Source organism: Epinephelus moara, chromosome 13 (genome assembly GCF_006386435.1).
Source record: "Epinephelus moara isolate mb chromosome 13, YSFRI_EMoa_1.0, whole genome shotgun sequence".
Classification (NCBI taxonomy): domain Eukaryota; kingdom Metazoa; phylum Chordata; class Actinopteri; order Perciformes; family Serranidae; genus Epinephelus; species Epinephelus moara.
In genome coordinates, this window is record NC_065518.1 from 25,534,863 (window position 1) to 25,546,383 (window position 11,521).

At 40.7% G+C, this 11,521-nt stretch overlaps 1 protein-coding gene across 1 annotated transcript in view; it reads right to left on the reverse strand.

Moving 5' to 3' along the window:
* Positions 1–9,963, reverse strand: part of sh3bp1 (SH3-domain binding protein 1) — a 17,550-nt gene extending 7,587 nt beyond the window's left edge. The window contains exons 1-13 of the mRNA XM_050059243.1: positions 9,684–9,963; positions 5,493–5,535; positions 4,979–5,083; positions 4,814–4,890; positions 4,108–4,219; positions 3,652–3,728; positions 3,443–3,530; positions 3,261–3,329; positions 3,080–3,170; positions 2,847–2,983; positions 1,027–1,138; positions 496–577; positions 331–411 (exon numbers count right to left, since the gene is read on the reverse strand). Of these exons, the coding sequence (XP_049915200.1) occupies positions 331–411; positions 496–577; positions 1,027–1,138; positions 2,847–2,983; positions 3,080–3,170; positions 3,261–3,329; positions 3,443–3,530; positions 3,652–3,728; positions 4,108–4,219; positions 4,814–4,890; positions 4,979–5,083; positions 5,493–5,535; positions 9,684–9,733 (1,124 nt within the window). The 5' untranslated portion in view covers positions 9,734–9,963. The remainder of the gene's footprint in view (positions 1–330; positions 412–495; positions 578–1,026; positions 1,139–2,846; positions 2,984–3,079; positions 3,171–3,260; positions 3,330–3,442; positions 3,531–3,651; positions 3,729–4,107; positions 4,220–4,813; positions 4,891–4,978; positions 5,084–5,492; positions 5,536–9,683) is intronic.
* Positions 9,964–11,521: the final 1,558 nt, after the last annotated feature.

Here is an 11,521-nt window from a genome sequence, read left to right on the forward strand (position 1 = left end):
AAATCACAAACGTTAGCCTCGTGGTGGCGTTACAAGAGAAGTCAGGGGATCACTAAAGTCAGTTGGCCTCATTCCCTGAGAACCATCAATGTGAGTAGCCACAATATTGTTGAGATATTTTAGTCTGGAGGAAAAGGTTGACCAACTGACAGAGCAACATTGCTATCTATAAAGCTACATCACTAGTGTGGCTAAAAATGTTGTCCATTTGAGTTGAATATGAGGATGTCCTTTGCCCCTGAAATGCTTTCTTTTTCAGATATGTGTATCTAGTAGCAGCAACATTTGATGATGTGATTCTAAAAACAAATGTACACAAAGAGTGCAGACCTGAGGTTGTTGTAGTTTTCAGGCGGTAATTTCTTCAGTAGCACTTTGAACTGCTCCAGCTTCTCATTCAGGTCTTTCTCCCTGTGAAGAAAGACATCGAACTCAAGAAACAGACATGATACCGGAGTAGAAATAAGAAATATGTATTGTAGATATTATACACACCCTGCTGCTTTAAACCAGTCATTGTAGAGTTCAAAGGTCATTAGAGGTTCGGGGAGTTCTCGCAGGTAACACTTGAGAGCTCCTGTCACAATACATTTAGAGATAAATCATCACATCATTGCATATAAGCTAAGGTAATATGTTAACTACTGCCCCTTTTTGTGTTGTCAGATGTATAATAATAATATATGACCCATGACATAAACAGATAAATACATAGTATTACAATAGTCATGATATTGGCTGTTTTCGCTCACTGTTTGGTAAAACTAGTGACTCATGCTCTACTTAAGTTATGAAAGCCTTCCTGTTGCTGTTCTAAAAATTCTCCAGCAAACAGGAAATTAAGTATTTTACATTACTGGAAGCTGCAACAGCGGCTGTATTTGGAGTAAACAGAAGAGGAACTGGGCAGTCAGAATGAGCCGCATAAGTCACATTGGCTTAGCAAACGAGGAAGAGTCCCCACAACAGAAACTCAAGCTCAAACTAAGAGGAAATCTAAGGAAAAACAAGTGGACACATGCTTACCAGCCACAGCATGAGGGTCCATGCTGAACTCGCTGTGGTCGACTGCTTCTTGATCCAAACAAGTCTTCAGCCTCTTCACCACTGAGGCTGCTGCTGCCAGACGAAACAGACCCTGAGGGACGAAGAGGAAGAGGAATGAGAAAAAGATGGAGAAAAAGAGTGTTGAAATGAGAGCAGTTACCTGACAAAAACACTTATGTGCAGCCCACCAGCACCCAAAAATATACAATTTATTTTGACTTAACATCTGCACATCCTCCATATTCCTGGAGGAGATACGTGCCATTCCTCCCACTGAAATGACTCAAGACAAATTAACTAACAATTTCTAGTGCTTTTAAGCTTATATAAAGACTCTGTATTTCCTCCTGCATTTCTCAAGCACCTACAGTAGCTTGGAGCCAAACTCTGAAGAGATTTTGACTCTTTTAGCCATGCTGGTTAGTCAGTCCATCACTTTGGTCCAAACTCAAAAGTCTCAACAATTGAACAGCTGTACAGGTTTATCACAAAATTTCAGACATTCAGCTTCAGTTATGGTGCTTTGTGCCTAATGCTACTTTTTTTATTACCATTGTTAGCGTGCTAACACACTAATCTAAGATAGAGAACATGTGGAGAACATGGTCACCATTAGACCTGCTTCACATTAGCATGTTAGCATGCTGGCATGCTGATGTTAGCATTTAGTTCAAAGCACCACTGTGTCATTGCAGCCTCACAGAGCTACATGGCTGTAGAACAGGAAGTGTAGCATGTGGGCTAATGGCTGCCCTCAAACTCATTTTGCATGGCCCCTGAGGGTGGCATGAAATGCATGCATTGGTTTTAATTATCTGTGGTCCATTTTAATATATTCACTCATAGGTGTAGATTAAGGAATGAGAATGTGCATTTGTTCTCCCATTAAAAAATTGAAAGTAGCAGAGGACTTCCATTTTACAAAATTAAAGACATTTACACCATAAATTGATGCAGTAAAGGCACAAATTTGTGCATTAAAATTAACCAGAATGCAGGTGTGTTAGATGCGAAAATTTTTCTGGCTTTGGACCCCCAAAACCCCTGTTTCATATGTGTCTCCTCCAATGCAAAATGAAAGCTACCCCCTGGCTTACACTTAATACACTACTCGGCTACTGCGTCAAGCTAACAAGTGTCTGTCAGGGCCGGGCCGACAACTTGTAGAAAGCCACTGGTTGCGTGACAACTAGTGGCACCTCGCAAATGTCACAGGAATTCCTTTCTGTCATCAGTGCCATTGCTGTGAGCTAAAGTTAATGATTGCAGTGGATAACTCAGCAGTTTCATATGGAAATAAGATGGGAAAGATATTTTGTAATATGTGTGCACTTTTCCTGTGCAGCCGTCAGTGCTGGCTTCTTAAAATGGCACTCACACAAGAAATAGAAAATGTGATGGTACGTCCCGCTGCATGGGACGGGGGCGCTTTTTTTGAAGTACGCCCTCTGTTACTTCTATTATCAAAGTTTACACACAGCCCAAAAATGAGATAGTTCACAATATCTCGGTAGGCTACGTAGGTTGAGGTAGTGAATCAGGGTCTGTAATCCAGCCTTGGGATGCCAAGTCATGTGGATCTATGCTGTTATCATGATAAGTCATCAACGTTAACAAGCAGTATTAGAGAATGAGAAGAGTCAAAATAAACCAAAATAAAACAAAAGCTGCCTGCTAGGATGGTGCACAGGTGCATAACTTGGTGAAGAATAAAACTAAAAGCTAAAGGCAGAATTTACATGCTTATCAATCTGAGTTTCAGGATTGTAAGCCCTGGAGTCTCATCCCATCAGTCCTACCTCCTCAGTCATTCCTGTTCTCAGTAGCATGTGAATACACTCCTGGATGGGTGCCGCGATTTCTCTGTTGCTTTGAGACAGATGAGAGATCAGAGGCTCCCCATAGACCTTCTGATTAGGGAGGCTCAGCGGTTGCCCTGCGCAATCAGATAAGCACACAGAGGAAATAAGAACGCACGTAGAAATATCGCAACGACAGTGCAGCAAATAACATGGAGCAGATGAACTTTTACCTTTTTGGCTGTGATTCTCTTTGAGCTCGCTGATGTTCTTGTTCAGGAACTCGTGCGAAATTTTGTGATAATCTGCCTGCAGCTCGAGAAGCTATAGACGCAGAAACAAGGGAGGTCCGTTTTTACATTTTAATTTGTTTGCACGTTTAGAAGACAAAAAGCCGTCACAACTCCAACTCACACGGATGAAGTAGTTAGCGTAGTCATCTTCTTTAGTTGCAAAGTGATACAGATCTGCAGAGTACTGGTCCTACAGAGACAGAGAAACAGAGAGGTCAGAGGTCGAGGCTACCATACTGATTCCACAGAGGTGTCAGAGATGCATACTGCAGCCCAGATGGTTGTAAGAGAAAACAATGTTACCTTGATGCTCTCCAGCTTCCTCCAAGCTTCTTCCACTTCCTCCTTGAGCCCATCCTGCCTCGCCTGGGGGCCAGTGCTGGCTTGGCTCCTGACCACACACACACACACACACACACACACACACACACACACAGAAATTAGTAAAATGTGTATAAGCTACTTGGATAAACTGTAATACATGTAACCGTGACTGAAGCTGTGTAACTCACCTAGTTTTTGCGTTGATCCAGTCTGTAGTGAGCTTTGCAAACTGCTTCTTGTTCTTGAGAATCTCCGGTAAATCATCCTAGGAGGGAAAATAAAAAAAAAGTTAAAATATTGGGGTTCAAGCCATTCAATATAAATTAGATTTTTATTCAGTTTTGTTATTAACAACTAGACATTTACACATGTGCATAAAAAATATTGAAAAATGAAGATTAAAAGGACAAAGATGGAAGATCTGATAAAAATGAAAGAAAGATATTAGCTTGTTACTGGCTTTCTCTTTCCGCTTTATTATACTTCAATCATACTGGATCTTAAAATTAACCTACTTATTTATAGATGTAGTGCAGCTGTGGTCACCCCTGCATATACACATAGGCTGGCGCATATGAAGCGCTGTAATCAGAAGTATTACATTAGTTTCTGTCTGATAACATGCAGTACGCAGCCATTCTCACCTCGCTGAGCTTGTTGAGCGGCTCCAGAACTTCCTTCTCCACTTTCATCTCAAAGTCTGCCAGCATGCTGGCCAGCATCTTCTCCATGAAACAGCACATCTCCAGCACCCTCCTGCCACGCACACACACACACACACACAGTTTATGGTCAACTCCTGTCTTGCTGTTTCCATATTTTTTTTAAATGGATGTCAGAACTAAAACACATGCACATCTGGAAAAATAAACAAGTTGTAAAGAGGATCTTGCAGTCTGGAGAGGCTTCAACAAGCAGAGTAACTCGTAACTAAATCTGAAAAATAGTTGTTATTTCCGTCTGAATTGTAGTGGAGTAGAAGAAGGAAGTGCCATAAACCTCTAATTTGTGCTTGACTACAACGCTTAAATAAATGTATTTCACTATATGGCAACACTGGCAACAAGAACTAAACAATCTGATCTGACATGGATCTTCCTCGGGACTAAAACACAAAATCACCATCAAGTGACATGTAACTCACCTAGCTGGGTTATCAGAGCCTCAAAACTATAAATAACTGAATAGAGTTCTAGTCACAAGCTGCAGACAATGTGTAGGATCCTCTTTCCTTTCCATCCAGAACTGAAAACCACTGCACTAAAGTCATAAGGTTTTCACATGACAGCAGTCAACATCTAATCAGTCAACAGTTCAGGTCAAGAGCATGGAGGGAGTGATGGGTGTCACCTGATAGAGGACTCTGCGTCAAAGTCTTTGAGGCTCTCTGCCATGCTGATGGACAGCAGCATCAGAGGGAGCTTTTTCTGAGGACACAGAAGCAGATGTAACACCTCTTAGTGACCAGTCAAATGATTTTCAGACATGGCCACATGGATGCTGTGGTTTCAGTACCATTCGTTTTTCAGCCTCCAGTCCCGTCTGACTCTGCATGCAGCCGTGCAGCTTCTTGTGAAGGACCTGGGCGGCCTTCTTGGCCGGTTCCACCCGCTGCTCAACCTTCATTCGGTCAGACACACACATACAGTAACGCTTTGATCTGTTAACCAGAAAATCTTAGTGCCTGAGGTTTCATATAACTTTGTCCATGTTGTGGTGATTAGGTCTGTATGTTTCATGTGTTTTTACGTACGTTGATATGTTTTAGAATGCAAAAAACATTTTCCATAATAAGCCTAAAAGCTATCATACAAACGGAAAACAGATGGTGTGGTGCTTGTGAAAAAATCAGTGATATGTTATGTGATGTGTGATATAAATTTCCCATAATCACGACTGTTTAGGTTGAATTACATTGTAATAAAATACAGCTTAAGCTATAAAGTCATCATATAATAAAAACTATATTAAGTCTTAATAGCAGATTTATAAGCTGTAAGGATGAAACAGAATCTTGTCTTTGTCTCACCATGACCAGGTCCTCGTGTAGAAGTTCAGTGGCATCTTGTGACCTGCAGACATGCGTGTTGTATTGGTTAGTGAATATACAGGTTAACAACCCTGATGTCAAAAAACAAAAATAATCCATAACAGATTTAATATTTAGCAAGAAAGCATATACACATATTTGACAATCCCAACTATTTGTTTAATCTGCTATTTTTGTGCACTGTTTCTATCTACACCATAGACTGTATCATAAAGATGGTTGACATGACAGCACCTCAAAGTGAAGCAAAAACATCTTGATTGTATGCCGGAGGCTGGTTGCAGTATAGGTCATAAACCCCGCCCCCTCCATGTTATCTTAAGGGACATGGGCAAAACTAAAACCTCAAAGTACGATCAGATACCTTTTCCTCAAAGATGGTTTCTGTTGTTTGTTTCTGTTGCTTCTTCTGATGGTTTTAATTTGTTATTTGATGCTATAAAAAGGGGGGGTCTGACATTATGATTGACAGCTGTGTGTGCCAGCTGAGTGACTGCCATCAGTGGTGCTGCTCGTGATTCGTTAGATGGCGGGCCCATTTTCTGCCCTTTAATTGTCACAGGGCTGCATTCAGTGACTCGCAGTGCACCATATCTAGAGTAGTGATGGCTGCTCAGATGTGTATGTCCAACCTGATTTTAGTGTTGGTGGTGTGGTTTGGCGTGGCTGACGCTGAGTCCCCTCCTGATTGGGTTTCGCAGTAACTGAAAGCGGGGCTGGCTTGTCTTCTGGCAGACAGATTCAATTGTTTGTAGAGTAGGTGAGCTGTGGTCTGGTAGCTGTCATTTGCCTTTTGGCCTAGAGGTTGCATCTCTGCTCACTGGCATGTTTATGCATCACAGTGTCTGTGCATCACAGTGGGCGGTTTGTTTCATATTCCCGGCCTTCTCTCGGTGGTGAAACTGCTGCTTTGTTTCTACGAGGCTTTGTTTCTGTGAGTGTTGCTTCAACATGTTTTCACGCCTTCACATTTTTTGGCTGCTGCAGTAGCTGAAGTTATTTTTTTATGCTCTTTGTGCCACAGTCCTACATGACATGTTTGGACTTTCATTGTTTAATTTTCTTTGTTTTTGATTAATCTAACTGGTTTAACACCACAGCCTTGGCCTTCATTGCTTTAATCCATGGGCCAGGCCAAAATTTGGTACCACATTTTGGCGCTTTGAGCACCGCAAGCCGAGTGCCATCTAGTTCCATTATAATGGAGAGAAGGCTGACATCTCTACAGCCGATATCTCCAACACTCAGCAACTCACACCAAAACAATCTAGATTGATAAATAGCACTACAGCTAAGAGGAAGAATATGTATTTTTGATTCAGGGGTGAACTGTACCTTTAATACCAAGTATGACCATGTTATATTCTGCATAACAATGACAACAATGACACAATCTAATTACTGTGTTGCATTCATGTGCTAGTGGGACAGTCTGAAATACAGGATTTTACAACACAAGTCGACTGCACTGATGTCCTTAATCAGATGATCATTAAATATAAACTATTGTAGAAGCTTTGCATTTTAAGATTTGAGTACACTTTATCTGTGAGGGCTTCTTTCGTGGTTTAGTTCAGTACCAGCTCTATGAGAGGAAGGAGGCGCTGACACACCATCTCTGCCACAACACGTGGCAGTGTAAAAAAAGGAGGGAGGGAGGGAGAAGAACAGCTCCACAGCTTTGACAACTTCAGGTTTGGGTGTCACACCAAAAGGAAGCCCAGCCCAGTTCGCAAAGAGGGCAGATGAGCTTCAAGCACCTTCACGGTGCAGCTTCTTATTTCCTCCAGTGAACACCTGACGTTTCAAAACACAAAGTGGAGAATTCCCCGTAGTGTTTGAACCACATGCCAGTTCCTTTTTTTTTTAAATCTCTGACTCTCATTTCAGCTTTTCCTTTTGAAAGCAACTCATTCCACAAAGAGTAGAATTACATCAGAGCAGATGTGTTGTACGCTCTGTTAAGAAAGTAGAAGTGTGTGTGGAGGTGTGTATGCTGATATAAGGGAGGTTACTCCCCACAGTGACATAAAGACCTGATTGTTACACTTTGACATAAAAACAGCTCTTTTCATACATAATGTACAGTACGTGTACATCTGAGTGTGTGCATGTGTTATTTTTGTACGTATGTGTTCATCTCATCAAAGGCCATGGTGCTGTAAGTGCAAACTGAGAACTGGGTGAAGTGCTGCTGTGGTAGGTGAAGCCCATGTTGCTCTGCTGCAGATGCACGCTGCGTAGGTTTATTATTAAACCAGAGTACGCCACAGGTAGAGGCAACATGGCCTGCATGCAAGCACACTCCTATACCCCTGCTGCATGCAACTGTGTGACAAGAAAATCAGACAGGGTGGAAGTGTATGGTTATCAGACGCTGTCACGCACAGGCACAAACCCTCTAGATGAGAGGAATTCAACCTGTTCGACAATGACAATAAATACTTCTCCCACAAATTTTGTACATCAATTAGTCATGCCATGTTACGTTGAATTTGTGAAGGAAATATTTTTCTCGCATGACTCCAGGAACATGGCAAACGAACTGATTTATTAAATGATTAGGGAGTGCATTTTTTAACAACAAAACTACATCAAAACATCTGTTTTACACAACTTCTACAGTTTAATCCAAGCCTCATTTATCGAGTCGTATGTTCAGTACTTTCTAAACACATGTATTTTTAACTTAAAAGCCTCAGTAGGAAACCACAACCTTTCAAAAAATGAGCTTAAAGTGAAACTTATCTATGCTCTCTTCAAAGCCAGACTACAATACTACATTTTTTTGTCTTTGTTTGGGAAGTACTGAGCATACAACTGGATAAATAAGACTTACATGCAGTCCCAGGTCAATCAATAAATCAATATGTCCACTGTCCACAAACAATGCTTTCTGCACAAATTGAAGGTAACACAACATGAGAAACTGATATACAAATGGTCATTTTGTGGGTGAAGTGTTCCTTCATGGTGTTTATTATCAAATTACTGACATATTAATACAAAATACAACTGCAATAAATCATGTTTCATGTGTCAAAGTTTTGTTTCCTCTCAGAGAGATGCCACAAACATCACCCCCCTTTTGGTAGATAACCACTGCCTTCATAATTCGTTGCAAACTCGAGTGACTTTGTCCTCATGGCTTTCCCGCCCCGAAGAGCCTGAGGTTTCCCTCAAAACCCAAACAGCATGCTTCGCTTTCAAGAGGAACCAGCGACTGTGTCATTCCAACTTTACACACTTTTCAACACAGTGTTTGCAACAGTCAGATTGAGAAGATGGAAACAGAAACTTAACATTTCCTCAAAGTTGAATAACACGCTGAAATGAAAACTTCTCCAGAGGTAATGGTGCACTAGAATTCCCACAGGCTTTGCGAAAGGCCCAAAAGTGTCTCAATTTAAGGGGAAAAATGAGCTCTACAATTAAAATGATCCATCCATAGGTGCAGAGGACTCCTTTTTTGGCAAAATTAGACATTTACACGATAAACTGACGCATAAAAGGCACAAACTGCTGCATTAAAATCACCAGAATGCAGGAAATTAATCATTTGATGCTTAAATTTTTCCTAAACCTCTGGTTTCAAAACAAAACCTACATCCTTGAATTAATCTTAATTAATTAACACCCAGAATCCAAAGGAGATTTAGATTTACGGGGGCAGCTTAAAAGTGAGACGTAACAAAATCAGCCGCACCAGGCAAGTCACAGTTAGGGGAAGAGGGTCACTGATAAAACAGCGTTGCACAAGTAGAGCAAAGTCGTGAAGGCAGATGTCGGTTTTACAGAACTATCTATCCAAAGTTTGACCACACAGGCCACCATAGGCTGACCAGACTAAGTAATGTGTAGTAACAACATGTGCACTGCTTTAAACAAGGCTGCATTTCATTGCTTGTGTATAAACTTTTCATTATAAGAGGAAGATTGTGTTCTTTCTATGTTCAGAAGTTAGATGAAGTTACAAACTGTGATTTCTTAACGTGGTGTGTGTATGTCATCAGACCAAAATCCTAACCCACACCAAAACATGCCACTTCTTGGTTTACACATCTTGAAAAACCCTTGAGTTCAGTGTACATGTGAGTGTGAGAGCCTTGATGTGCAGCTCGCAGTCTCAATGCAACAACAAGGAGAGATATATCAGATTAAAGCACTTACTTTCCCGCAGAGCCCAGCTGCTTCAGGATGCTCAGAGACTGCCGGAGCATGCTGGCAGTGGAGTCAGACCAGTTTTACTCCCTGACCTTTCTTAGTCCTGCTCAGCACCACGAGATATCCTGCTCTGAAGACGTCCGGCTGTGTCACTGCATTAGAGAAGGACGGCACACACTGGTTGCCTCTGCCTCTGTCTTTGTGTGTGTTGTGTGTGCGTGTTTTGGCCGTCAGTTTTCGTTCTTGTTTCAGGACTGTGCGCTTAAGTCACACTGAACACAAGGCAGTGAATGAGGAAGTTGCATAGATGAAGTGTCAGCTGTGAGGGGGGAAGAGAGAGTTTTTTTTTTCAGGTTTGGCTGTCACACTATGATTTCAGTTAACTAAAACACACACTCCACCAGCACAAACTCACAGAAGGTAATGAGAGATTTGGTGTTCACCCTGACATTAGAGCTAAAATGGAAGAACATTTGTTCAAGTCAGCTTTCCAAACAGAAAAGTACCATTTCTAAGAACTGTCTGAGAGGGTAAATCTGTATGTAATATATCTGAATTGTAAGAGCACATTTGCAGATTTAAATCTCATTAGAAGTATTTTCACACTCTTCATATTGCATGTCTGACAGGCTGCGATTAGTAGGTACTTCTGTAAATGCTAACAGTATGTGTTAATGAGTTAAAAGGATGTGAGAAGGCCAAAAGAGGAAACTATCAATGCTGCTGCCTGAAGCAGGATCTGTTTTTCAGTCAGTTTTTAAATGATTTTTTATTTAAATGTGGCTCTTCTCAAGCCTTCTTATTGGTATTAACTGCTATTGCTTTTAGTTTTTAACATAAAGTTAATTTTTAAATTATAGGTTTGGTAACAATTACTTACACTTCCTGTTACAAATACATATAGAACCACTTTTTTTCTTATTTTTCGAACTACTTAAAAAAACAAAAAAAAACAGCTGAGGTCACTACTTTGTGAACACAATAATAAAATAAATAAATAAATAAAACACACACACACACACACACAAGTAACTAAAAGTTTTTAAGTTGTACTAAAAAAAAAAAAAAAAAAGATTTTTTTGCCCACTGTAAGCTTTAAAAACTTTGATATATCACATCCTTTCTATGTTTGGCCTAACTTGTAATACAACTATGTTCTGTAATTTGTCAGTATTTGCTCATGATTATTTATTACATATGTTTTGTACCTATACATATTGAATACTTTAATTCTCCATCAGTGTACAGTTACATTTTTACAGAAACCCCTGTTGAACTTGTGATTAGACGAGCTCACCTGACAACCTCAGTGACGTCCCTTCAGTCCCAACCCTAAACATTTTAGTGAACAGTGCAGCCTGAGTCACGGCTCTGCAGATATATGTGGTAAATCACCATGAGCGCTTCTGTTGCTGTCTTTGGATTGTGGTGAAATGGCATCCTCTTCAGATGCTGGCGGTCACCAAGGCATCAAGAGCTGCACACAGGTGGAGGGTGTAACCCTGGTGACTGTCAGATGCTGCAGTCTAGTGGTGACAGTGGCAAAATGCACAGAGCAAGAACAACATGTCTGACATCACCGACTACATGCACAATACTATTCCACTATTATTTAGAATATGACAATATTCTGAATTTGAACTGAGTAACAGTATAGTCTATGTGATCTTTCTGATTTAAATCTTTTTACAAATGTAGCATTTCCCAATTGAGATGCGGGATATGGATGTGTTATGCAGGTTTTAGGAGCATTATTTGGACACATATACAGCACATTAGATTATGCGTCTCAGCCGGGGTTTGTACCATACTTTGTGACACATGGCCTCTTGCCTGTTTACAGT